This window comes from Mandrillus leucophaeus, unplaced genomic scaffold, assembly GCF_000951045.1.
Source record: "Mandrillus leucophaeus isolate KB7577 unplaced genomic scaffold, Mleu.le_1.0 Scaffold174, whole genome shotgun sequence".
In the NCBI taxonomy this organism is placed as follows: Eukaryota; Metazoa; Chordata; class Mammalia; order Primates; family Cercopithecidae; genus Mandrillus; species Mandrillus leucophaeus.
Genome location: NW_012101743.1, coordinates 2,618,021 through 2,645,645, shown reverse-complemented (window position 1 = coordinate 2,645,645; position 27,625 = coordinate 2,618,021). Strand labels below are relative to the sequence as shown.

Below are 27,625 nucleotides of genomic sequence, written 5' to 3'. Positions count from 1 at the left end.
GATCGCTTAAGCCCAGGAGTTTGAGACCAGCCTGGGCAACATGGCAAAACCCCATCTGTACAAAAAAAAATATTGGCCAGGCATGGTGGCTCATGCCTGTAGTCCCAGTTACTCATGGGGCTGAGGTGGGAGGATCACTTGAGCCCGGTGGGGGAGGCTGCAGTGAGCCAAGACTGCAGCATTGCACTCTAGCCTGGATAATGCAGTGAGACCCTGTCTCAAAAAATAAAAATCCAGTAATCATGGTTACTTCTGGGTAAGGAAGTAAAGGAAGGGGACCTGAGGGCTGAAGAGAGACTTTTCATTAAACCTCTTTGTCTACTGTTTGACTATTTTGACTACCTCATATATATGTATAAATTTCAAGCAGTGCTATACGTGCTGAGTATATACATTCTCATTCTGAAAAGTAGATATGCTTTGTGGAACCATAGGAAGCCAATTTATAGACATCATAGAGACATAAATCACCAGCCTGGTTACTATGACTTAGAATAATGAGATTAATGGGCTGTCTGGGAAACAAACATTTCCCAAATTGACAGAGTTGGAATAATTAAGAATGGAGCTGCTTTTAATCAGAGCTCCAAGGAGAGCGTTTCCTGTTTTGCAAGAGCTTCTGACTCAAGTCAGAGATACTATTTCATCTACATGTTGATGGCCATGAAGGGGAAAATTTGCTACAGTTAGTTCTACCTACTACCGTAAGGAGCTATTCTGCCATGTCACATGCCTGCTGCCAGCTGAGCATGAGGGCAACTGTGAGATACCCCCAAAACCAGGACATATGGATGGCCTCTGAGAAGTAACTAGCAAGTCAACAATGAATAAATCATAGCAAGGACACAAAAACAAAATCACTTTATAGAACCAGAATAGCTCTTAGGTCCAGTCAAGACAGCACTCTGAAAAGGGAGTTGGTCAGCCCTGGAAGAACAGAAAAAGAAATGTCTGTGAGCAAAATCCTGACAGGGAAGAAAAAGGGGGTGATACAGGAATGTGGACATTGAATTTTTCTGTCCCACTGGCAAAGCTGTTTACCCTCAGTAGGGCCTCCAGCTATTCTTAGACAAGTACATTTTTACAACTAATTTCTGATTCCTCACCAAGAAATCTGCTTAACATTTGGCCTCCTATATAGGCTCTGCTGACAGGGATGAAATGCACCAGTTATGCTGACAGAAATCTTCCTAGACTGCTTCACCATTATCATTACCATTTTCACAACAAAGTAAAAAACTAGCCCTTGAGAGATGCATGTGTGCTGAGGAAATGAGGTTTCCGAGTGTGAAGCTGAAGACCTGCCTCCAGGATCATGGTAATGGTGGCAGGAAAGCTTCGCATACAAATTTTACCAACCTCACAATTTTCCTAAGCGCAAGTCCTATCTATCTCTGAAGAAGCCACCTTTATCCAAGGATCCATGGCAATTCTTGTTTGGAAGCTATATTTGCCCTTTGAAGACACCAGGGGAAAATGAACAGTCAAATGTCAAATTAGACTGTACAGTCAAATATAGTCAAATTAGAATCATCATGAAAAGAATCCCAGTTTTCATATTATAATGGACACTGTTCCAGTTAGAGGGTTACAGAGTTTTAATACACAAAAATTATCACAACGGAATTTTTAATTTAAAAAATGCCTTAGTGGCCAGGCGTGGTGGGTCACACCTGTAATCCCAGCACTTTGGGAGGCCAAGGTCACCTGAGGTCAGGATCACCTAAGGTCAGGAGTTTGAGACCAGCCTGGCCAACACGGCAAAACCCTATCTCTACTAAAAATACAAAAAAATTAGCTGGTCGTGGTGGCATGCACCTGTAGTTCCAGCTATTTGGGAGGCTAAGGCACAAGAATTGCTTGAACTCAGGAGACAGAGGTTGCAGTGAGCTGAGATCACACCACTACACTCCAGCCTGGGCAACAGAGCAGACTCCATTTCAAAATAAAATAACATAAAAAATTTTTAAATGCCTTAGTATCTAAATCTGAACCTTATGCTTTAGGCATATGAATAATAACACAGAAAAGGGACAGTAGAGGGAAAATTTTTTCAAATAATAATTTTTTTAAATTTCTTTCAAAGTTCAAGGTAAACAATATTAAACTGGCACTAATATAGTAGGAACCCAGATTATTAACAACTGCCAAGTCAAGCATACCTCTCTGTATCACACAAGAAACTCAATTCCTAAATTCCTTCCATTAGACTTTTTTTTTTTTTTTTTTTTTTGTGACAGAGTCTTGCTCTGTTGCCCAGGCTAGAGTACAGTGGCATGATCTCGGCTCACTGTAACCACTGCCCCCTGGGTTCAAGCGATTCTCCTGCCTTGGCCTCCCAAGTAGTTGGGATTACAGGCGCACACCACCACGCCCGGCTAATTTTTGTATTTTTAGTAGAGAGGGGGTTTCACCATGTTGGCCAGGCTGGTCTTGAACTCCTGACCTCAGGTGATCCACCCAACTCGGCCTCCCAAAGTGCTGGGATTACAGGCATGAGCCACCACGCCCAGCCCTTCCATCGAATCTTGATGAGGTATGTGTGATGGCTCCCACGTGACTTTTGGCTTTGGTGAATCATTCCCACTGGTAGCTGCTGTATGACGTTATGCTCCACCCTGTAGGGAATCTGGTTCTCTTTTAAAATTTATCAAAAACCAAGGCAAGAGTCCTGAACTCATCTCCCCAGACCGATGTTCACTTGGCTGCACTGCACCTCTCTCAACTCCAGAATTCCTTTCTCAAAAAGAAAGGGAATTAGCTTCAGCATCTTCCTATTTGGATGCCTGGCCTTTTCATTTGCCTAATGGGACTTGCCCATTTCTTAGTGATGAAAGATATCTAAAATCTGATGCCAGATCCTCCTTCTACTTGCCAGCTGAGGAACTATTAGACATTACTTAAAAAATGGTGGAGGGCAGCCATTTACACTAATCTTTTCTTTTTCAAAGATCCTCTGCAAATCCCTGTCTCTAAACTTGATGAGCCTCCAATCTTAAGATTGAAAATGACCTCAAGAGTTTATCTCATTTAGCAACTTGGGACCTTTGAACACTTTCCTAAGCCCCCTAATGTACGAACTATCATAATGTCATCACTTCAATATGCCTCAGGGATAAATATACCTCAGTTTGGCCCCATGATGCTAATGCTGTACCCAAAGAACAGAAAGAGGAGAGGAAAATTACTTCTGCCATTCATTTTCAGCCTCAGGATGATAAACTTGAAAAAGGTCCAGACAGGATATCTCCTATCACTGATTGGAAGGAATAATCTGTGTTCATCACAACTGTAGGACTGATGGCCATCAATGCTGTCAAATGGCTAAAATAAATGAGCTGGCCTTAGGCAGAGGTCACCCTTTTTGGTCTCTATCTGGTTTCTTCAGGGGTAAAATGGAAGAAACAAGATTAAATGATAATATTAGGCTGAACCAAATAATACTGACAACATTCAACCATTTTGATCCATAAAAGTGGTAATTTCACATGGCTCAACCTAACAACAGTAACAATAATAAAAGCTAACAATTACCTAGCACTAACTCTGCGTCAGGTGCATTACAAACCTCATCTCCTTTAACGCACATGCCATCCATATTCAGTAGGTACTATTATTACCCACCCTGCCCCCAACAACCCCATATTTTACAAACAAGAAAATGGGAGCTCAGAGAGGTTAAGTGATTTGCCCAAAATCAAACAGCTTGAAAGGGGAAGAGATAAAATTTCAAGCACAATTCTATCTGATTCTACTGTCTCCTAAAATTACATTTAACTCTAAATTTCTGTACATACACTAAGGAAATAGCCCGATTTCTAGGCTAGAATACCAGCCTGGCTACCTGATTGATCCTTGACAACTTAAGAAAAAGGGACCTGAAAAGCAACCTCTCCTCAGGGTTTCAGTTAGACACTTGGGTGATTATAGGGTTTACATCCAGAGGCGTTTAGGGTCTCTCTCTGAATTTCTCAAGGCTCAATTACCAAAAATCACCACTAAGACTCCAAATGCCTAAGGCCCTTCCTTAGGAGGAACAAGAGGAAGCCAACAGTATGTAAAGGTGAACTCCAGTCTCACTGCTGGTAGTATCATTGGCTTCCACATTTAGAAGACCTCTTTTAAAATGCAAATACTTCTGACAAGCCTCAATTCTTCATCAATTAAAGCCTAAGCCATAAGTAATACCTCAGCAAGCCAAGGGAGAGGAAGGCAGATAGCAAATTTCCCTCCAGACGAAGAGCATGTTCCATCCTGACTATTAAACTTTTATATACATTATTTTCTGTGTTCCGGCAAGCCAGGGAAACGAGTAAAGCCATACTTTATACATAAGGAAACAAAGGCTCAGAGAGGTTAAGCACTTTATCCCGGGCTATAGAGTCAGTTAAGAGTGACAGTGCCAACCAGAAGCTAGTTCTCCTGACTCTTCCTGCCACCAAAGCTGCCTGAACTTGGTGCTTCTACAATTCACCAATGCAAAGCACTGTTGCTAATAACTTCTCATTCTGCCTACTCAAAATCCCGGACAAATTCAACCCCAAACACCCAACCCCCTCGCCGTCGCCACCCTGCAACAAACACATACACACTGAAAGAAGGTATGAAAACATTAAAAAAAAAAAAAAACAGTTGAATAAGATTATCATAAAGAACCTGAAATTATCCAAACCTATTAACAAAAATTCACTTGTATCAGTTGACTAGAAATCTTGAAAGTCTTCCTCCTTTTTCCTCAGGCATTATGGAACCCTCTATTCAAACACACCTGCCACTGACATCTTACTTTTTCACTTTCCATATGGCCATTTACTTTTACGCCACATAGTGCTTTTATATCTATTTGTCCATGTGATTAGCAAGATGGTAAATGTAAAAATTCCCTGAAAAATTAAGTGTTATAGAGATACAAGGCGATATAGCTACAGACAGGAATACAGGAACAAATTTTAACAATAACATAATTATTTATTGAGTACCTTAGAGAAAAAGATATCTAATATTTCCTGTCAAAGCAATCTCAATTGCATTTAATTGTCAAACAATTAGAAAATATTTTTAAGAGTTCACTTGTGTCAATAGTTGCTTCTGTAATTTCTCCAACTGAAATTTAAACACACCCTAAAATACAATTTCCACTTTGATATAAGATTAGAATTTGGCTTATTCTTGGCTCCAATTCATAGTGTTCACTTTACCTCATCAATGTAACATGTTGCAGAAAACTTACCTTATCTTGTTTGTCGCCAAAATGACTAAAATACCATAGACTACAATTTGGGCTGGCTCCCTCAGGTGGATTCCATGTCCATATTACTGTGCAGAGGTTTTCAACAGAGACACTCAAATTTGTCACAGGTGGTTGAGTTTCTGTTCAAATCAAGGACAAAAAAAATGAATTTATCAACAGTATTTTTAATGGTTTGCTTAATTCTCCCAAGTTCTGGAGGGCAAGATAGTAATAGCTGAGTTAACAATATCTAACATATACTGGGCCAGGGACTATTCTAAATATTCTACACATATTAATCCATTTAATCCTCACAACAATCTTTGAGATAGGGACTAGTATTAGCCTCATGTTTTTTTGTTGTTGTTGTTTGAGATAGAATCTTACTCTGTAACCCAGGCTGGAATGCAGTGGCACGATCTCAGCTCACTGCAGCCTCTGCCTCCTGGGGTGAAGTGATTCATCTAGCCTGTTACTGGTACTACAGGCACACGCCACCACGCCTGGCTAATTTTTGTAATTTTAGTAGAGATGGGTTTTCACCATGCTGGCTAGGCTGGTCTCGAACTCCTGAGCTCAAGTGATCCACCCGCCTCGGCCTCCCAAAGTGCTGGGATTACAGGTGTGAGCCACCGCGCCCGGCCTACTGGCCTCATGTTAAAGATGAGGCAACTAAGGCAACAGGCACGTGAAGTCATTTGTTCCATATACCATGGTTACAGTAAATGAGGCAGAGCTGGGACTGTCACTTGAAAAGTGTGGCCCCAAGGTCACATTCTTAACCACTTTCATAGAAAAGAGTGATATTCTTAAATACTAATATTTCCAAGTTGTCCTCTTCCAGGAATTTGGGGTTCCCTAACCTTGGGATACACACTCAACACAGACTGTTCAGGCTGGGCACGGTGGCTCACACCTGTAATCCTGGCACTTTGGGAGACCAAGTGGCTTGAGCTCAGGAGTTTGAGACCAGCCCAGGCAACATAGCAAAATCCCGTCTATACAAAAAAAGGTACAAAAGTTAGCCAAGCATGCTGGTACATGCCTATAGTCCCAGGTACTGGGGGGCTGAAGCTAAAGAATGACTTGAGCCCGGGAGTTTGAGGCTGCAGTGAGCCAAGATCATGCCACTGCATTCTAGCCTGGGTGACAGAGCAAGACAGGGTCTCAAAAACAATGACAACAACAACAACAAAAAAAAGATTGTTCAAAATCTCAGCAGTTCTATAAGTAAGTTTAAGAAGCTCATCTTTAATTCTGCTTGCTAACATGACCTGGTAATTGTTTTTTTATAGCTTTTTCCAAAGAAGTACTGAGAAAGAGACTTAGCAGCCCTTGTTCCCCTGAGGTCTGACACTAAACAGCTAGAGCTAGAGCTTTGACTAATCTGAAGAGGGAAGAGAAACAGGAGGAACTGTGAAACATAATTTTAAACTTTCCTGAGAACTTCTCCTGAGACCAAGACTATCAAAATCATCCCCCAGAAACTGGGTGATGGGTGTGCAGGAACCCTCTGTCCTACTTTTGCAACTTCTCTGTCCTACCTTTGCAACTTTTCTGTCAACCAAAAATTATTTCAACATAGAAGTTTATTAAAGTTATTTGAAAATAATTCCCCCAAATTTTCTAAAGTGATGAACGGAATCATTATTAATTACTTAAGGATTATAGTAATAGTAATTTACCAAATGATAAGAGTTAAATCCTGTACTCTATGCACTAATACTTTGGAGTGCATTGGGCCTGTTACATAATCAGCAATATTTATACTGTTACCTTCCTCTCTAACTGAGCAAAAAATTCCACTTGTCCCAAAACATCAAACTCACAGGCACTCTGTAGTTGAGTTTTCTCATAGCAGTGACTTGGTCAGCAGTCTACAAAGGCCCTTGACCCTCAACATTCATTCCCTGGTGATTATTTAAAAGTCAGAAAACAGATGTTGACGAGGCTGTAGAAAACAGGGAATGCTTATACCCTGTTGGTGGAAATGCAAACAGGTTCCACCACTGTGGAAAACAGTTTAGAGATTTCTCAAAGAACTTAAAATAGGCCGGGCACGGTGGTTTACGCCTATAATCCCAGCACTTTGGGAGGCTGAGGCGGGCAGATCACTTGAGATCGTGAGCTCGGGACCAGCCTGGACAACATAACAAAACTCCACCTCTACTAAAAACACAAAAATTAGCCAGGCATGGTGGTGTACACCTGTAATACCAGAAACTCAGGGGGCTACGGCATAAGAATCACTTGAATCCAGGAGGTGGAGGTTGCAGTGAGCCAAGATCGCACCACTGCATGCCAGCCTGAGCAACAGAGCAAGACTCTGTCTCAAAAAAAAAAAAAAAAGGACTTAAAATGGAACTACCATTCAGCCCAACAATTCCATTAGCTGATATATACCCAAAGGAAAATAACTCATTCTATCATAAAGACACATGCACCTGTATGTTCACTGCGGCACTATTCACAAAAGCAAGGACACGGAATTAACCTAAGGGCCCACCAACAGTGGATTGGATAAAGATAATGTGGCACATATACATCATGGAATACTATGCAGCCACAAAAAGAATGAAACCATGCCCTTTGCAGCAACATGGATGGAGCTGGAGGCCTTTATCCTAAGTGATTTAATGCAAGAATAGAAAACCAAATACCACATGTTCTCACTTATAAGTGGGTGTTAAACACTGAATACACATGATCATAAAGATGGAAACAACAGACACTGGGGATCACTAGACAGGGGAGGGAGGGAGGTGGGTTTGGGGGCCAAAGAACCACCTGTTGGGTACTATGGTTACAGCCTGAGTGATCAGATAGTTGGGACCCCAAGTCTCAGCATCATGCAGTTTACCCATGTAGCAAATCTGCACATGTACTCTCTAATCTATAATAAAATTTGAAATTAAAAAAAATCATTCCCTCTTCTAACTCTACTACCAATAGCTTTTCCCAAGGTCCAACTGTGAGAAGGAGCAGCCCACAGCAGGATAAGGCCTTGTGGAAGCAAAGAATTCCTATTGCACTGCATTAAAACTGAGCTAGTACCAGGAAGCACCAATGGCTCAGGCAACAAAGCTATAGTTAGGATTTTAAGTGATTAAAAGCATGTATGACTTTCCATTTTGGCCTTTCTAACACCATATCAATGATATTTTTGAAGACAAATCATTTGTCAGGTAGAGAGCCTCTAATAAAAACATTGTTCCTACTGGAGACTACTATTTACTGTAGGATTATCTGCCTTATTCTGCAGTTCCCAGACACACATCCAACATACCTAGTTTAGCACTTCCAGTGCTCTCCCTACCCGCCTACCTCCCACTCCCACACAAATATTAAAGCCCTGATAATAAAAATATACCTATTTGTGGTTCATTTCAATTGTACTCCAATTTTCAAGGTAATTTAAAACCTTTTAAAACCTACTTTAACCTCAGTTTTGAAATAAAACAATAGCCTGCCCTATATTCAACCTTTTAAATGGGACTAATATTTTCCCATCTGTTTTGAAGTATCCTTTGGTCAGATCTTCTAACTAGTTTGCATTTTGGGCTTCTTGGAGCTATCTGCTATCCTTTTCTTTTTCTCTTCTGGTTCCCTCCATATCTTTTGATTTTTCTACTTCCTACACTTTAAACACACACACACATGGATTCTGGGAATATGGCAAGAGTAGGAAGTACCAGACATCTGTCTCCTCACCTAGATAACAATGGTAGTGGCAGAATCTGTTTGATGTAACAATTTTGGAAGACTGCAGAGTTATATTAGGAAACACTTATATTGAAGGCTTGCAATCTCCAAGGAAACGCTTGAACAACAAATTGCAATAGATTTCAATCAATGTCAGCTTTTACATAGTAGTAGCTGCCCATCCTTCATCCCCAATCCCATGGCAGGCAGCTGTGCACATGTTCCTGGAGCCCTCTGCCCACAGCTTGTGGGCTCTGTGGGCAAAAGTACTCTGTCCCTCAAATATCGGGGATTTGTATTCTGATTACTGATTGCTGCTTCTGATCACAGAGGTACAGACAAAGAGGCTGGCAGCCATTGTGGTTGCACCTATCCCCATTGTTGCAGCCCTCCCTATCTAGCTAAAGTGATTTCCAGAAGATGTAAAAGAATGGCGCTCTTCCCTTGTCACCTCATTTTTCTCCTTTTCCACTTTTGGGAGCCAGGCATTAAAGATTAGAAATTCTAAAACGACGACAGAGGCTGGGCATGGTGACTCACGCCTATAATTCCAGCACTTTGGTAGGCCAAGGCAGGAGGATTACTTGAGGCCAGCAGTCAAAGACCAGCCCTGGCAACACTGCAAGATCCCATCTCTACCAAAACAATTTTTTGGTTTGTTTGTTTAAATTAGCTAGGTGTGGTGGCATGAATCTGTAGTTCCAGCTCCTCAGGAGACTGAAGTGGGAGGATCACTTGAGCCCAGGGATTCGAGGTTACAGTGAGCTATGATCACACCACTGCACTCTAGCCTGGGCAACAGAGCGAGACTAAGTCTCAGAAACAAAACAAAACAAAACAAAACAAAATGAAACAAAACTACATATACAGAGAAAAATAGAAAGTGACCACACATGCTCAGGGAAAGCCCAGAAAAAAACCTGAGAAGACTAAGTTTACACTTCAGGTTGATGCTCAACACACAGCCTACAATAATCAAAAAAATAAAAACAATACATAAAACAATAACAAAAAACAGCAAATCCTGGGGGAAGGGGGGAATCTGGTTTCCAGAGAAACCAGATTTAAATGTCCAGTTTTTAACAAAAAATCACAAGGCAGACAAAAAAACACACACACAAACAAACTAGGAAACTATGGCCCATTCAAAGAAAAAAAGTTAAACAACACCAAACCTGTCCCTGAAAAAGACCTGATGGCAAATACATTAAAGAAAGATTCTGAAACAAATATCTTCAGATGTTCACAGAACTAAAGGAAGATGTGGAGAGAGTCAAGAAAATGATATGTAAGCAAAATGAAAATACCAATAAAGAGACAGAAAACCTAAAAAGAGACCGAAAAGAAACTCTGGAGCAGAAAAGCACAACTGAAATGAAAAATTCACTAAAAAGAATCAAAGGTAGATTTGAGCAGGCAGAAGAAAGAATCAATAAACTTGAAATTAGGGCAATAAAAATTATTGAGTCCGAGGAACAGAAAGAAAAAAAGATTGAAGAAAAGTGAACAGAGTCTAAGAGACCTGTGGTATACTATCAGCAGACCAGTGTACGCATTATGGCGGTTCCAGGAGAAGAAAGAGAAAAGGAAAGAAAGAATACTTGAAAAAATAATGAGCCAGGTGTGGTGGCTCATCCCAGCACTTGGGGAGGCCAAGGCAGGCAGATCGCCTGGGTCCAGGAGTTCAAAACCAGCCTAGCCTACATGGCAATACCCTAGTTCTACTAAGAATACAAAAATTAGCTGAGCGTGGTGGTGCACATCTGTAATCCCAGCTACTTGGGTGGCTGAGGCAGGAGAATTGCTTGAACCCGGGGGGCAGAGGTTGCAGTGAGCTGAGATCACACCACTGGACTCCAGCCTGGATGACAGAGTGAGACTCTGTCTCAAAATTAAAAAAAAAAAAAAAGAAGAAAAAGAAAAAGAAAGAAAGAAAGAAGAATGGATGATAACTTCCCAAATTTGATGAAAGGCATAAATATAAACATTTAAAATTTAGATGACGCAGTGAAAGCAGTACTATTGGAAAAATTTTTAGCTATAAACACTTATATTAAGAAACAAGAAAGATCTCAAATCAGCCACCTTAACTTTACCACTTATGTAACTAGAAAAAGAACAAACTAATCTTAAGCTATCATGAGGAAGGAAATAATGAAGATTAGACCAGAGATAAAAGAAAAAGGGAATAGAAAAATAGAGAAAATCAATGAAACTAAAAGTTTCTTGAAAAGATCAACAAAATGGACAAACCTTTAGCTAGATGGACTAATAAGAAAGAAGACTGAAATTACTAAAATCAAAAGTGAAAATGAGTATTTCTCTAGAATCATTACTATTGACTCTAGAGAAATATAAAGGATTATAAGAGAGTACCACGAACAATGGTACACTAACAAATTGGACAGCCTAGATGAAACAGACACATTTCCAGAAAGACAAAACCACCAATACTAAATCACAAAGAAATAGGAAATCTCAATAGACCTATAAGTAGTAAGGAGATTGAATCAGTAATAAAAAATCTCCCAACAAAGAAAAGCTCTAGACCTGATGGCTTCACAGATAAAATTCTACCAAACATCTAAAGAACTAATACCAAATCTTCTCAAACTTCCTAACTCATTCTACGAGGCCAGCATTACCTGATACCAAAGCCAAAGACGCTACAAGAAAAGAAAACTATAGACCTATATGCCTTATGAACACTGATGTACAAATTCTCAACAAAATAGCAGTAAAGTGAATATAGGGGCATATCAAAAGGATTATAGACCATTACCAAGTGGGATTTATTCCGCGAATACAAAGATGTTTTAACATATAAAACTCGATCAATGTAATATACCACATTAACAGAATAAAGGGGAAAAAAACTACCTGATCTTCTCAATTGATACAGAAAAAGCATTAGACAAAATTTACCTCTCATGATAAAAACACTCAACAAACTAGAAGTATAAGGAAATTGACTTAAAAGTTATATATGAAAAACCCACAGCAAACATCACCCTTAATGGTGAAAGACTGAAAGCTTTTCCTTTAGGGTCAGGAATGAAACAAAGATGCCCACTTTCACCGCTCCTATTCAACATAGTACTCGAAATTCCATCCAGAGCAATTAGGCAAGAAAAAGAGATAAAAGACATCCAGTTAAAATAAGGTGTAAAATTATCTCTGTTTGTAGATGATATGGAAACACATCCCATGTTCATGTATTAGAACACTTTAATATTGTTAAGATGTCAATATCCAAAGTGATACCTGGATTCAATTCAATGCATATCAAAATCTTAACGGCACAGTTTTGCAGAAATAGAAAAATCCATCCTAAAATTCTTATGAAACCTGAAGGAACTCTGAATAGCCAAACAGTCTTGAAATAGAAAAACAAAGCTGTAGGACTTAGACTTCCTGATTTCAGAACGTACCACAAAGCTGCAATAATCAAAACAGTGTGTACTGGCATAAAGATAGACATACTGATCAATGTAATAGAATAGACAGTCCAGAAATAAACCATCACATGTATGGTCAAATGATTTTTGACAAGAGTGCCAAGACCACTCAATGCGGACAATCTTTTCAACAAATGATGCTGGGAAAACTGGATATCCATATGAAAAAGAATGAAATTGGACCCTTACTTAATACCAAGTAAAAAAATAAACTCAAAATGGATCAGAGACCTAAATTGTAAGACTAAAACTATAAACCTTTTAGAAGAAAACATAAGACAAAAGCTTTACACCATTGGATTCAGCGACAATTTCTTGGATATGACACCAACAATGTAGGTAACAAAATTAAAAATTGATGAATCGGATTTCATGGAAAAAATTTAAATGTGTGCATCAAAATATTCACAGAAAAAAAATGACTCACAGGATAGAAAAATATGTGAAAATCATATATCTAATAAGGGATTAATATCCAGAATATACAGAGGAGTCCTAAAACTCAACAATAAAAAAAAACTCAATTCAAAAATAGGCAAAGGCTTAAATAGATTTTTCACCAACAAAGATATGCAAATAGCCAATAAGCACATGAAGGTGTTCATCATCACTAATATTTAGGAAACTGCAAACCAAAACCACCATGAGATTTCACCTCACCCCCATTAGAATGGCTACTATCAAAAAATAGAAAATAAATGTTGGCAAGGATATGGAAAAATTCGAACCCCGGTGCATAGTTGGTGGAAATGTAAAATTTCACTATGGACAACAGTATGGTGGTTCCTCAAAAAAGTTAAAGATAGAATTACCATATGATACAGTAATTCCATGTCTGGGTATATACCCAAAAGAAGCGAAAACAGGGTCTCAAAAAGATATTCTACACCTGAGTTCATAACAGTATTGTGAAATCGCTGAAACATGGAAGCAACCTACGTGTCCATCGACAGATAAACGGATAAGCAAAATGTGGTATATGCATACAATGGAATATTACTCAGCTTTTAAAAAGGAAAAATTCTGACATATGATACAACATGAATCATGAGGGCATTATGCTAACAGAAATAAGCCATCACAAAAAAGACAAATAGTATATCATTACATTCATATGAGATACTTAGAGTAGTCAAAATCATAGAGACAGAAAGTAGAATGGTGGTTGCCAGGGGTTAGGCGCAGGGGAAAATGGGGAGTAGTTGTTTAATGGGTGCAGAGTTTCAGTTTTGCAAGATAAAAAGAGTTATGGGGATGGATGGTGGTGATGGTTGCACAGCATTATGAATGTATTTAGTAACACTGAACTGTATACTTAAAAATGGTTAAGATGGTAAATTTTATGTGTATTTTATAGCAAAAAACTGAAAAAAATACAGGCACTGAAACTTTAAATATCTCCAAATGCTTAAATATATACAAATACATGTGAACTGTGTGTGTGTACAACATGCCTAGACATATACACGAATAAGTGATGATTATACTACTCGTAAAGGTCTCTAACAGCTCTTCGTGGATAACTTCAACATAGTGTACTGTTTAAGAGCACAGACTCTGAAGCCTGACTGCCTGAGTTTATATCCCACCTCTACTACTTGCCAGCAGGTAAATTACTTAACCTCTCACTTTTCTTATCTCTAATATGAGGATAATAATAGTAACCTCTTGCAAAGGGTTATTATGAGGATTAAGTGAGTTAATACAACCAATGTGCTTAGAACAGTGCCCACAGGCAGTAAGTGCTATGCGTTAGCTATCTGCTTTATTTCTTTAAGACAAAACAATTCTAAAGGGTTGCTTGCTTTCTTTTTTTTTTTTTTTTTTGAGACGGAGTCTCGCTCTGTCACCCAGGCTGGAGTGCACTGGTGTGATCTCAGCTCACTGCAAACTCTGCCTCCTGGGTTCAAGCGATTCTCCCACCTCAGCCTCCCGAGTAGCTGGGATTACAGGTGCACACCACCATGCCTGGCTAATTTTTGTATTTTTAGTAGAGATAGGGTTTTGCCATGTTGGCCAGGCTGGTTTCGAACTCCTGACCTCAAGTGATCCACCCACCTCGGCCTCCCAAAGTGCTGGGATTACAGGCGTGAGCCACTGCGCCTGGCCAGGGTTGCTTTGGTTTTCTGTTGAATTTATATATGTCCCTGGCCTTTGGGACAGAACAAGTATCCCTTCTACCTGATAAGCTTCCCTTAGGCACCGAATTTCAACGATTTCTTGGGGATTGCACCACTGACTTCAGAAAAGGGAGTAGGAAGGGACCCAAGTATGTCTGTATCTAAACCTCAAATCCCAAGTCTGTACAGTCATGTAGCACAACATCCTATTTAAATTAAGAGTTAACACAATCTACTGTTTAATAAGAAGGCATTTTGCTTAGCTTATAGTTTTTGCTCTCGCCTGTCCAATCACAGCAGCTGGCAGAGGCATGCACATTTCGGGAAAAGTTAAGGAAATCACAAGAGTCATATATGAGTCATCTATCTCCTTCCCTTACATCCACTCAGGCATCAACTCCTGTTCGTTTTTTTTCTTGCAACATCTTTCTTAGTTACCCCAATCATGCAAATATACTCTGTTGTGCCCCACCAGGTGGGAAGACACCAGTAAGTCATGGTCCTGGACAGGAAGGGTTCACAGCACATTTTTCTAGTGGAGACCTGCAACCATAGATTCCTGTGTAGCTTCACACTCCAGGGGCTCCCCTACCCAGTCGTCTCTCTGCTTGCTTCCTCCTCCTGTGTTATTTTCCTCATGCTGTTCCGGACTCAGAGCTTTCAAGGGCAAATCAAGCTATTCTGCCTGGATTGACTTTACCAATGCACTCTCCTGCCAAGCCAGGCTCCTTCCTGACCACAAAGGAGCACGCTTACCCTCATTTCTGGGTCTCTGCTCCTGCTATTCCCCCCAACCGGAATAAATTCTCCACCCACTCATCCAGAAGATCTAGCTCAAGTTTTACCTCTTCCATAAAACTACCAACCTTCAGCTTTTTCTTTTGAATGCCTATAGTACTAGTTGTTTGGACCACACAGCCCAGCCACTATAAAGCCAGTCTCCAATGTACTGTCATTCGCTTCTTTTTTTGTTTTGAGACAGTCTTGCTCTGTCGCCCAGGCTGGAGTGCAGTGGCCTGATCTTCGCCCACTGCAACCTCTGCCTCCCAGGATCAAATGAGTCTCATGCTTCCGCCTCCTGAGTAGCTGGGATTACAGGGATGTAATCCCACACTCGGCTAATTTTTGTATTTTTAGTAAAGACGGGGTTTTGCCATGTTGGCCATGCTCAAACTCCTGGCCTCAAGTGATCCACCCACCTCAGTCTCCTAAAGTGCTGGGATTACAGGCATGAGCCACTGCACCTGGCCTAATATAGTATCATTAGCTTCTTAACAAATGGCTTGCACATACTTTCGTGGGTCCCAAGCAGTCCTGCCCTGCTACCCTGGGAGGTGTTCAGCTAAAGACTCGTGTCTTTTCTGCTGGGCAGAAGCACTGAGTACAGTGGTTAAGGGCGTGGCCTCTGGAATCAGGCTGCCAGGGTTGGAAACCTAGCTCTTCCACTTTGCCAGCTATGAGAATTTGGGCAAGGGTCTTGGTCGCACTGTGCCTCAACTTTTTCGTGTACAAAATGGGACTAATAGCAGCACCTACAGGTTATATTATTGGTAAAGATGAAATGAAATGGTACAAGTAAAGCAGTTAGAAAACTGCTGGGCATACATGCCATACACATGCTAGTTATAATTAAGACATGCCACAGTGTGGGCCATTGAGCGGGACAGGTTAAACTAAGCTAGTAATCTAATCACTTTTATAAACACTCTGAGGATTAGAGCTGGAGGAGCTCTTAGAAGTTACGCAGTTCAACCTCCTCATTTCACAGATGAGAAAACTAACTGCAGCACAACAGAGAGGAAATGACCAGCCCAGAACCACTAAAACTCAAGTCTCACTGGAAACATCTAATTTTTTCCCACCATATCTCAATGCAATTCTATCAATACTTTTAACGGGGAGAGAAGTTACTGTTTTCTAAAGAAGCAAGTTAACAACAAACCATTGTGACAAAACTGATGAAGTTGGGAGTTGCCACTATTGTCTAGATGGCCAGCTGTTGTTTCAGGTGTGTGTGGGAGTGAGTCTGTAGGAGGGAGGGTGCTGGAGTGGCACTGTGAAAATCAGGAGACTAATGAGACGGGTAACTTTAGACAAGTCCCTTCCCTTCTCTGGACTGCAATGTCCCCGTATGATTATGGAAATCAGGTGTCCCCAACTGAACTAGAGGCCCTTGTGGGGCAAGAATTTTGCTATACACTCTCAGGTTCTAAGTCAACCTAAAGAGCCTGGCTCAGTACTAAATAAGGCAGACACCTTATTTATTGACTGACAAGCTTCAAGTCTCCCTCAGGTCTCTACTCAAATGCCACCTTTCAGCAACATGTTTTCTTCTCGATCCACCCTTTTTACAATGGCAAATCCCTTCTCAGCTGCTGTGTTTTTCTCTACTGAGCACCCTCCGACATATCATATTTACCCCCACCCCCCCACATGTCTGAGGGCAGGGACCTGATCTGTTTTGCTCACTGCTGCATCCTCAGCCTCTAAAACACTGCCTGGCAGCATGTATTTTATTGACTGAATCCATAGAGGGCATCAAGGTTTCCTAATCAACATTTCAAGTTGGATTTCAAATCACATTGGTAAAAACACACTAAGCATATGTAGGTGTTTGTGTCAATGTGATAATAAAACCTATACAGTTTGGGGCTTTCACTGTCACCAGAAACACACAGAAGGCCATTCCTTCCAGGAGCTGCTCCTAAGGAAGTCATTAACTCCCAAATTTTCACAACTGTCAGGTTGATTAGAAGTTACCAAACAGGGTGAGGGATACACAGGAACTCTCTGAACTATCTTTGCAACTTTTCCATAAATCTACAATTACTCTAAAATATAAGGTTTATTAAAGAGAGTGGGGCAGGGGGAGCATCTGGTGGGGGGAGCATCTGCCGGGATGCTGTTCTGGGTTTCCCAAAGGATTTCTTCCACGCCAGAGGAGGTCATGATCGTCACGTCCTTTTTCAACAAGGACTGAGATGTTTAGAGGTTCCCTTCAACTTCCACCCGCAAGAGCCACCCTTAGACGGTGAGGATTGGCGCGGCCTCCGGTAAAGAGCCCCAGCGCGTTCTCAGCTCGCCTGGACTTCGGTCGTGGTCCCCGCCTGCTCTGGCTCCTCATTTCCTCCGGGGCTCACAGACGACATTTCGGGCGCTGACCCGTGGCCCTCTGACCCCGCGGGCATGTTTCGGGCCCCCCGCCCCTGCAAGCCTGGACGCCAGCCTCCTTGGCTCTTCCCGACGGCCCAAGGGAAGTGCGACGACAAGTCGCCGTCCTGCTACTTCGGTGCCGCCACCTCCGCCGCACCCGGAGTTCGGGAAAACCCCGCAGCTCCCAGGTCCCACCTCGAACCGGCCTCAGTACAGGGCCCCAGAGACCCCGCGCGGGAAGCCGCAGCCGCCAAGCGCGGGGCCTCGCGAGGGCAGCCCCCAGCACCCACCCCAGCTTCGGCCCTCCGCCCGGCGGTGACCTCCCGGGCCTTTCATTCGTGACCCTCACCGCCCTCAGCCCTCGGGCCCAGAGGGTCGCACTCACCCGTGGGCGCGGCGCCCCCGCCCCCGCCGCCGGCGCAGAGCAGCAGCGCCCACAGCCCGCAGAGCCGCGCCGGCCGCTCCATGCAGCCTCTCGCCTCGGAGCCCGGCCGGGCTGGAGCCTCGGCAGTCCCCGCCTCCTTCGCTCCCGCTTCCACTTCCCGGCTCCGCCGCCCTGGAGGCTGGGGGCCGGCGCAGACGGGAAGGGCCGCCCCGCCCACCGGCCTCAGGTAACCTGAGCTGGCGAGAGCAGCAGGACAAGGCGGGGCGGTGCGCCGGCGGCTCTGGCAGCTCCTATGGCTCCTAGGGCTCCCAAGGCTCGACACCTGGCTCACCCGCAGCTCCCGGGTCCGGTCTCTGACCGAACAAAACTTCCTCCACCACGTCGCCGCCCAGTCCGGGCGCTACCCGGGCCCCCTCCCTCCGCGCGGCGGAGCCGGCGTCGCCGCTGCCTGCACACTTGCCGGGCCTCGGAAGCGCTAGGGGCTGTGCCCTGCCGGACACCAGGACCGAGTCATCTGTGGAAAACAGCCTTGGCCTGGGAATCTGGAAACGTGGCTTCCAGTCCTTGACCTATGAGCCCTTGTTTGCTAGCGCTGACTCCAGGGTTAGTAATACCAGCCCTACTTCACTGGGTGGACTTGGGGACCCTGGCAGCACTGTGCTTTGTGAAAAGGACAAAGGGCATATTTGAAAGCTGGCAATACATATTGTTGATTTTAAAAGGAACATTCCAAACATGAGGGAGGGTACCATACGTGCGTTTTTTAAAGCACACGACCAGCTTTCTACATATTTTTCAAGGGGATGGGAGGTGAGTCAGAAGAATACACATTGATACTTGGGCGCCTATGAGGGTCAGTGAGGCTAGGAGGAAGGAAAACAAGAGTCCTTAGGAATTTCCTGCTGCTGCTGTCACAAATGACCACAAATTTAGTTTTATTTTATTACAGTTCTGGAGGTCAGAAGTGACACTGAGCTGAAATCAAGGTGTGGGCAGAGCTGTATTCCTTCAGGAGATTCTAGGGGAGAATCTGTGTCTTTGACTTTTCCAGCTTCTAGAGGCTACCCACGTTCCTTGGCTTGTTGCGGAACCACTCAGACCTCTGCTTCCCTTGTCGTATCTGACTCTGACCCTCTTACTTCCCCTTTTCCCTTATAAAGACCCTTGTGATTAGATTAGGTCGACCAGATAATTCATAATAATCTCCCCATCTCAAAATCCTTGATTTAATCATAACTGAAAAGTCATTTTTGCTATGTAAGGTAACATATTCACAGGTGTTGGAGATCAGGATATGGAATCATGGGAGGGGGACATTATTCTATCACATTCTCCCAAAAAAGAGTCATGTCTAGATGGATGATGAGAACCATAATGAGGTGTATTTTGGCCGAATTAAGCCAATGCATATACCTGAAAACAGTTACAAAAAGTATACCAATAAAAATGCTGATAATATACCTAGTGTGGACCCCACCCAAAGGGCACAGGGATGTTTAACCTATTCAGAACAAAGGTTCCACTCTTGAAATAAAGGCCCTCAAATTCAATAAATATTTATGAAATCGTTCCAGGAACTGTAGAAGACACTCATCAAAAGCAAGCTCTGCTAACAGAAAGCTGCAGTCAGTTTGAGGGGCTGTGATAAGGGAAAGAACAAGGAATTGTGGGATACAAAAAGGGTGCCTTTTGGGAGGGAAGGAGCAAGGGAAGCTTCCAGGAGGAGGGCCTTACTGTGCTGAGTCTCAGGATGTTGATTCTTGTGGCTAATGGTTCAGAATAAATTCCAGAATGCAGGCATGGTGGCATGCACCTGTAATCCGAGCTACTCTGGAGGCTGAGGTGGAAGGATCACCTGAGCCCAGGAGTTCAAAACCAGCCTAGGTTTGTAACAGTGAGACCCCGTTCTCAAAAAAAATAATAATAAATCCTGGGTTGCATATGTTATTGAACAAAATAATGTTTATGAAAACAGTTTGTAAAGTATCAAGGCCTGTAGAACTGAGAGATAGTGTCATTATTTCTAAATCCCTCCCACAAATAGGTCAGCCACTGTGTAACCCAAGGCCTTTCCTCCCCCACCACCACAAACATAAACACTTGTCGACGTTTGCTATAAACATTATACGATAAGTTTATAATAATGTTTCCAAAATGGTTATGTCATCTGCCTTTTAAGGAGTCTTTAGTTGGAACAGGAGCCCCTGGGGACTGGCTGAGTCCCATCATGGGCACTGCTTGGCATAGATTGACCAAGTGCTTAGTAAAACAGTAATGGTAGCAAATGATTAGAAAAATAGGGATTGCAACTTATCATGAGCTTCCAGAAAAGCCCTGAGAATTTGAACACTGTGAGGAAGAAAACAAAGGGCAATGTGGAGAGGGGAGAGACCTGATTTCTTTTCACCAAGACAGTTCTGGCCTGCTGGACTTAAGACTATATCGTTACTTTCCCTTCTTCCCAACCCTAAAGATCATGCAACGATTTTTCAAATTTTTGGAAGGGTGTGGAAAGAGTCAGGAATGCTGTTTCTTCAACATAAAACTTTTATTTGTAATCTCCACGTTCTGTGATTCAAAGAGCGTCTTGGACTGAATCAGACCACTGCCCTGGTCTGCAGGAAGAATGAAGACAGATAGAAGGCTTTCCAGGAACTGCAGTAGACAAGGAGCTTTCAGTTTGGCTTTGTGTAAATCATGATGAGTCAACATCAAGTTTAACCCTTAGAGTCCTGATGACTTGGGTGTGAGACTACCAGTGGCCTTTCTTTCACTTTGGCCTGGGGTGGCCAGAGTTCTGTGCTGCCCTGTGTACCTAGGCCACTCCACTGAACTGTTCTGACCCTTGCCCTTCTCGCTAAGGCTTCATCCTTTTCTGTAACTGGAGGCTGAAAAGGGCATATGCAAGAAAATGTCTGGCAGGAAAGAATGATGTCCCTCTTTCCAAAGTCAGGTGTCCGTCCATCCAGTTAGAGACACCTTCCTGAGTCCAAAAAGGACACAGACACCAGCGTATTCCAAGGGCTTAGCTAAAAGTGCTGGTCCCTTAGACAAAAATCTCACAAAGGGTCCTCTAAGCAAAACCTCACACCACTGCGAAACAAAGAAAAAGGAGAAGTTGAAAACAGGGAATTTCCCTCCTGATTTTGGATCAGTGGCTCCCAACCAGGGCAATTTTACATCCCAGGGGACATTCAGCAATATGGAGAGATATTTTTGGTTGTCAAGACTGGAGCAGGGACGGGGAATGCTGTTCTTAATACAATGCACAGGACTGCCCCCAAAACAAAAACTTATTCTACTCAAGATGACAACAGTGCCAAAGGTGAGAGCTCCTAAGCTAGAATACTCTTTGTTGTCTTTTGTATTTGCTCCCCACCCACCCACTGTCCCCCATGCCTGGCCAAAATTAGAGATGAACGCTAAAAGTACTTACTCTTGACAACTCCCTTTCCTGTATCTCATACCCCCAGTTCCCCATCCACTGTCTAGCCCTGCAGTCACTTATTAGATGGTAAAACATCTCAGATCTATTCCTCCCCGCACCAGCCAATTTCACCTCTATGGTTCTATTTCAGGCCTTTATCACCATTCCAGCAACAGTCTTCAAACTGGCCATGAGAATCTACTCTTTACAAGACAGATCTTCCCAATGAGCAAATCTGTCCATGTCATTCCTCAGCTTAAGCTTAAGTGACACCCCTCCCTTCATCAAATGCCACAAAAGGCAGTCTCAGCTCCTCTGCCTGCATGCTTGCCTCTTCAGGATAAATTCCCCACACTCTTCCCAGCTTCACTTCCAGCCAGGCTTCCAGGTCCCAGGTGGCTGACGGGCCACCTTCAGGCTGAATCTCCCTTGTGAGCAATTGTGTTTGGTCCATATCATGTTGGAATTCATGGGAATCTAGATGCCAAAGTTTTTTTTAAGACGAGATTTTGCCTAAGGCCCCAAATTTCCAGCTTCTGTTAAGAAATCAAAAGTCCTGGTAATGTTGGACCTGTTTCAGTGTGGAAACAGTCAGCAGATGTCAGATGGGCTGCCACCTTGTTAACAGGGCATGTACTTCCTGTCTGCACAGGCCCTAGGGCTCCCTATTGCTCCCTGGCCTAGTCAGTGTTTCCTCACTTACGACTTGCCCGGTTCTTGTTTGTCACCTGTGATATTTTCTCACTACAAACCTTTTCTCTTGCTGTTCCCTCTATCTAAAATGCTTTTCCATTTCTCAAGTGTCACATTTTTTAGTGGCTTCTCTAACTCCCAAATGCAAAATTCTTTGCTTCCTCCTGTGTGTGTGCTCATAGCACCAGACACCTTCCTCTATCAGATCAAATCACACAGAGGTTTGTGTGCATGACTATTTCTGCCACTGGATTCAAGCTCCTGGAGGCCAGACTGTCCAGGGTGACTCCAGGGTTTCTACCTAGGAGGAGCTTAGTGGTGGTAATCTGATTGAAAGGAACAATCCCCAGGGACCTTGTCTTGGAGCCATGTGTGTACAGCAAGAGCTCTACTCTTACTTAGATTCTGAGTGGATTGAGTCGGGGGAGCTTGGAGGAAGGCATCCTCCGGTACCACAGAGAATATAAAGATGAATGGAACATGGTTAGTGACTCATAACTCGTTCTCAGTGTTTGGGTTTAATTCAATTAAAGGTCCTTGCTCTTCAGCAAGTGGTTTTCTTCTACAGTTTTAGTGGAGTTCACTCAAGGGAGTGTTGCTTGCACAAGAGGCCACTGACAGGACCCTTTGGGTTTTGCCTGAGAGTAGGCATGCTTCTGGATGACTGGGTCAGTGTCCTGAAACCCATAGACCTGTGGGCTTCCAAACCTTACGGCAGTTTTTGTAGTTGTTGTTGTTTTGAGACGAAGTCTCGCTCTGTTTCCCATACAGGACTGCAGTGGTGCGATCTCAGCTCACTGCAACCTCCACCTCCTGGGTCCAAGAGATTCTCCTGCCTCAGCCTCCCAAGTAGCTGGGATTACAAGTGCCTGCCACCATGCCTGGCTAATTTTTGTATTTTTAGTAGAGATGGGGATTCGCCATGTTGGCCAGGCTGGTCTCGAACTCCTGACCTCAGGTGATCCACTTGCCGTGGCCTCCCAAAGTGCTGGGATTATAGGTGTGAGCCACTGCACCCAGCCTACAGCAGTTATTAAATTAACTCTTTAATTCAACACGGCAGCCTCTTTACCCAGAACTCTCCTATGCTAAAGTCCTCAAGATGGCTTCCAAGGCCCTACCCTATCTGACCCCATTATCTCCTTAACCTTCTCTCCTACTGCTGTCCTTGGCTCCCTTACTCTCTTCCAGCAACACTGACCGCCTGGCTGTTCCTCACACAAGCTAAATGCACTCCTGTCCGAGGGTCTTTGCCTTGACTTTTTCTTTGGCTATTTACTCTCTCCCCGTCAAGATATCGTCATGCCTCACTCCCTGGCTTCTGTCAGATCTCTCACTGAGGCCTGTCCTGGCCACCCCATTGAAAACTGCAAGCCCCATGGCCACTTCCTCTCTCTCCTCCCGCTTCCTGGGTCATTTGCTCTCTACACTGGAATGTAAGCTCCATCAGGACAAGAAGTTTTTTCTGATCGGTTCCCAGCGGGATCCCCAGCACTCAAAACTACATGTGGTACCTAATACATGCTCAATAAATATATTTTAATTGAATAAATAAATTATACATTTTTCTAGGTACTGTGAAGAATACCAACCAACAAGCCAAAGGCCTGCTCCTAGGAAACTCCTGGTCTAAGTTGTGGAAAGGTATAGAGAGCAATTAGAGAAAATGCAAAACGCAGACAAACAAAAATGGTACAAATGCTCTTCTGTGGGGCAGGTTCAAAGAAAGGTGACACAGGCCTGTGTGGTTGAAATTGCTTTTGAAGGTTTCTTACAGTAGGTGGGAGTTGAACTAGACCTTGAAGGATGACCAGAATGAGAGAAGGAGGTTAAGAGGAGGGAGGGAGAGAGAGAGAGAGAGAGAGAGAGCAGTCAGTTTATGGCTTGACCTCATAAGCAATAAGAAGTCACAGCAGACTTTTACAAACAAGATGCTGACATAATATGTGGTGTTTAGCTGTCTAAGATGAATTACCAAGACTTCATTAATTCTTGTCTGGAGGTAAGAAGGCCCAGGAAAGACTATTTGAGGTGTTGGCAGCCCGGGACAGGGCCAGCCTCCAGGCAAACTACTGGCTCCCTCAGTCAGAGCCCAGGTTCCAGGAGGCTGATTCTTCCCTGGGCAAAACTACTTGGGGTGCTGCTCTACACAGGAGCATGTTCCTGGGGCCTGGAGCCCCTACCCTCTCTTGCTCCTCTTGAAAGCATTCATTATTTCTTTCAGAAGCTCCCTGGCCTCACTTCCTCCAGGCTGCCAACCCTTCCTCTCTGGAATTGGCCTTACTCTGTTTTCCAACACTTCAGTCTCTGAAAGAGGAAGGGCCTCTGTGTCTTAGCATCCAGGGCCCCTCCTTTAGCTTCTGGCTGTGTTGCTGTCATCACTGCCACTACCACTACCACTACCCTGGCATCTCAACCAGGATCCCCTACAATCTTTTCACTGTACTTTCCCCGCCCTGGATCTAAAACTCTATGTAGGGCCTGTCCCCTGTTCTGGTCCAGGCAGGACAGGCCCAATCCTTGCACATTTTACCAGCCTTTACCAGCTCCGTTAGTGCTTTGCCACTCGGTTCCCTGGCATTAGGATCTCTCCTCGGCCTTCGGGTTCCTCAGTTTAAACGTTCACACTTTGGGAGGCTGGGGCAAGCTGATCACTTGAACACAGGAGTTCCAGACCAGCCTGGGCAACATGGCCAGACTCCATGTCTACAAAAAATACAAAAAAAAAAAAAAAAAAAATTAGCCAGGCACTGTGACATGCCTGTAGTCCCAGCTACTCTGGAGGCTGAGGCTGGAGGGTGGCTTGAGTCCAGGAAGTGATTGTAGTGAGCCGAGATCACGCCACTACACTCCAACCTGGGCGACAGAGCAAGACTGGCAAAAAAGAAAGAGAGAGAGAGAGAGAGAGAGAGAGAGAGAGAGAGAAAGAAAGAAAAGAAGGAAAGAAGGAAGGAAGGTTGGTTGATTCATATGCTCCATTTGTGTGTCAGTCACCTGCACCTTCTTGCCTTGAAAGGTCTCCATTGTTTGCTTTGAAAGTGTAGGGTAATTAGTATTTTCATTTAAACAAAGAAGCCTCTAGTCCCTCTTGCCCCAATCCACAACGCCTCTCCAAGGAAGGGACTCTTTGCATATCTGTGACTCTACCCCAGGAATGTATGTTCTCATTTGCATATCCCAATTGCATCCCCAGAGGTCACTCTGCATATTTAGCTATTGGACAGATACAAATGCAAGCACAGAATTGAGGCCTTATTTGTGGATTGGAAAATACCAGGCTTCTGGAGGAGCAGCAAAACCCACCCCAGTTTAGTCTCTGCCTAAACCCATCTTTCCCATAGTCGTTGACCTGGACTGCATATTCTGACCCTCATTCATAGAGCAAGTTGACTACAGTGTGACCTCATTGGCATCCCTGGTGCTATACTGCACCAGCCTTGCTACTTCTCAGCCACAGAAGCAAGGACCACTCCTTAACTTCTTCTCATTCCCAGTTTCCAGGATGGTACCAGTCTTTGCGAGTGTGATGAGGTTTGCTTTATGTCACAATATATAGTTTGTTTTTGCAAATGTTCCATGAGTGTTTGAGGAAAATGCATATTCTCCAATTACTGGGCCCAGTGTTCTATACGTTCCATTAAGTCAAGTTTGTGGATTGTGTTGGTCAAATCAACATACTTGCTGGTTTTATGCTCCATTGGACCTGCTAATTACTGAGAGATGGGTGTTACAATTCTCACTATGATATTATGATGGTGCATTTGTCAAATTCTTCTTATAATTCTGTTAATTTTTGCTTTATATTTTTTTTGAGGCTATTTCATCAAATATATGCAAATCTAGAATTGTTATAGTTTCTTCGTGAACCAAACCACTTATCACTATGAAGTACCTTTCATCAATGAAGTGCTATTCTTTGTCTTAAAGTGTATTTTGACTAATTTATTATAACATCATTAACTTTCTTTTGGTTAGTATGTACCTGGTACATTTTCTTACATCCTTATTTTCCTTTCAGTGCAATTATGTTTTAGGTCTGATCTTGGGAACAGCATAAAGTGCAAATTTGTTTTTTTCTATACAATAGGCAATTGTTGTCTTTTAACTGTAGACTTTAGTTCACTTATATTTACTTCTTTCTTTTTTCTTAATTTGGTAGAGATGGGGGTCTCCCTATGTGGCTCCCTATGTGGTCTTGAACTCCTGAGCTCAAGTGATCCTCCCACCTTGGTCTCCCAAAGTGCTGGGATTTCAGGCGTGAACCACCATGCCCAGCCAAACTTCTAATATATTTATACTTATATCTACCATCTGATTCTGTGCTTTCTATTTGTCCCATTTTTCTGTTTCTTTTTATCTTCTTCTTTCTAGAATTCTGTTAAATGTTGTGGGCATTTGTTTTTTTGGCCTTTTTTCATAACAAGAGCATGTTTTATCTTTTGTAAACTAGGCATAATGCTATAATAGTGCCTACCACAGGGTTTATTGTAAAGATTAAATGAGATGAAACTGACATAAAATGTTTAGCCAGTGCCTAGCACATAGTAATCACTAATAAATGGGAACTATTATTAGAATTTCTAGTACTCTTTCATCTTTACAGTTCCCTTGTCTCTTGCGGTTCCGCTTCTGTTGTTCTCCTTTCTGCTGACATTGTCCCATTTGTTCTTAGTCCTTTTTCTTTCATTTCTCCTTTATTGCCACTCAATTTCCTGTTTCCTCTTACCCTTTCATCCCCAGGCAAGCTACATGCACAAGCTGCAATGATGAAACCCTTTTGGGGAAGAGAGTCAATGTAAAGGGTCTTGGTGGCACAGCAGGGACAGGGTCAGGGAGGAGTGCCTCGTCTACTGATCCCCACTCCACAAGCTGGCAAAGGTACACATAGTCAATGCTGGGTGCCATTCCTGGCTGGCCATGGTGAAATTAGATCAGCTGGGATCACCGGTTTTTATGAATGAGTTTAAAGGCCATAGCGTTCACCAACTAGGATACAGTTGAATTCCTTAGCATCTTCACATATGAAGGATAGCCGGATCCTCACTCTCTACTCTCAAGAAAGAGCTCCGCTGTGCCACTGTGGGGGAGTGGGTCTCACCTCACTAGGAATTTGTGTATGCACAGGCCAGAGCCTGGAAAGAGGAACCATTTGTACTCAAACACATTGTGGTCAGAGGAAAATTTTGTCATCATTGTTGTGACAGAGCCACAACTAAATTTAACAAGCTGTGTATTTTTGTTTCCTTCATGATGCATGGAGAAAGCAAAACATTTTGTTTCCAAAAAAGCAAAAACTCTTCAAACAAAACAACAAAACAACAACAACAACAAAAAGCCTTCTTCTAATTTGGTATCTGATTGCTGTAGAGATTCCTTTCTCTAGTTGCTTTAGATTTTGCTTTTTCATGTCCTTTGTAGCATGACGTACTTTCAAGATTCATTGTGTCACTGGAGGAA

At 43.0% G+C, this 27,625-nt stretch overlaps 1 protein-coding gene across 1 annotated transcript in view; it reads right to left on the bottom strand.

Moving 5' to 3' along the window:
- The window catches only part of IL13RA1 (interleukin 13 receptor, alpha 1), a 63,556-nt gene extending 45,090 nt beyond the window's left edge, over positions 1-18,466 (bottom strand). The window contains exons 1-2 of the mRNA XM_011977136.1: positions 18,049-18,466; positions 5,231-5,370 (exon numbers count right to left, since the gene is read on the bottom strand). Coding sequence (XP_011832526.1) covers positions 5,231-5,370; positions 18,049-18,130 — 222 coding nt within the window. The 5' untranslated portion in view covers positions 18,131-18,466. The remainder of the gene's footprint in view (positions 1-5,230; positions 5,371-18,048) is intronic.
- Between the last annotated feature and the right edge of the window lie 9,159 nt (positions 18,467-27,625).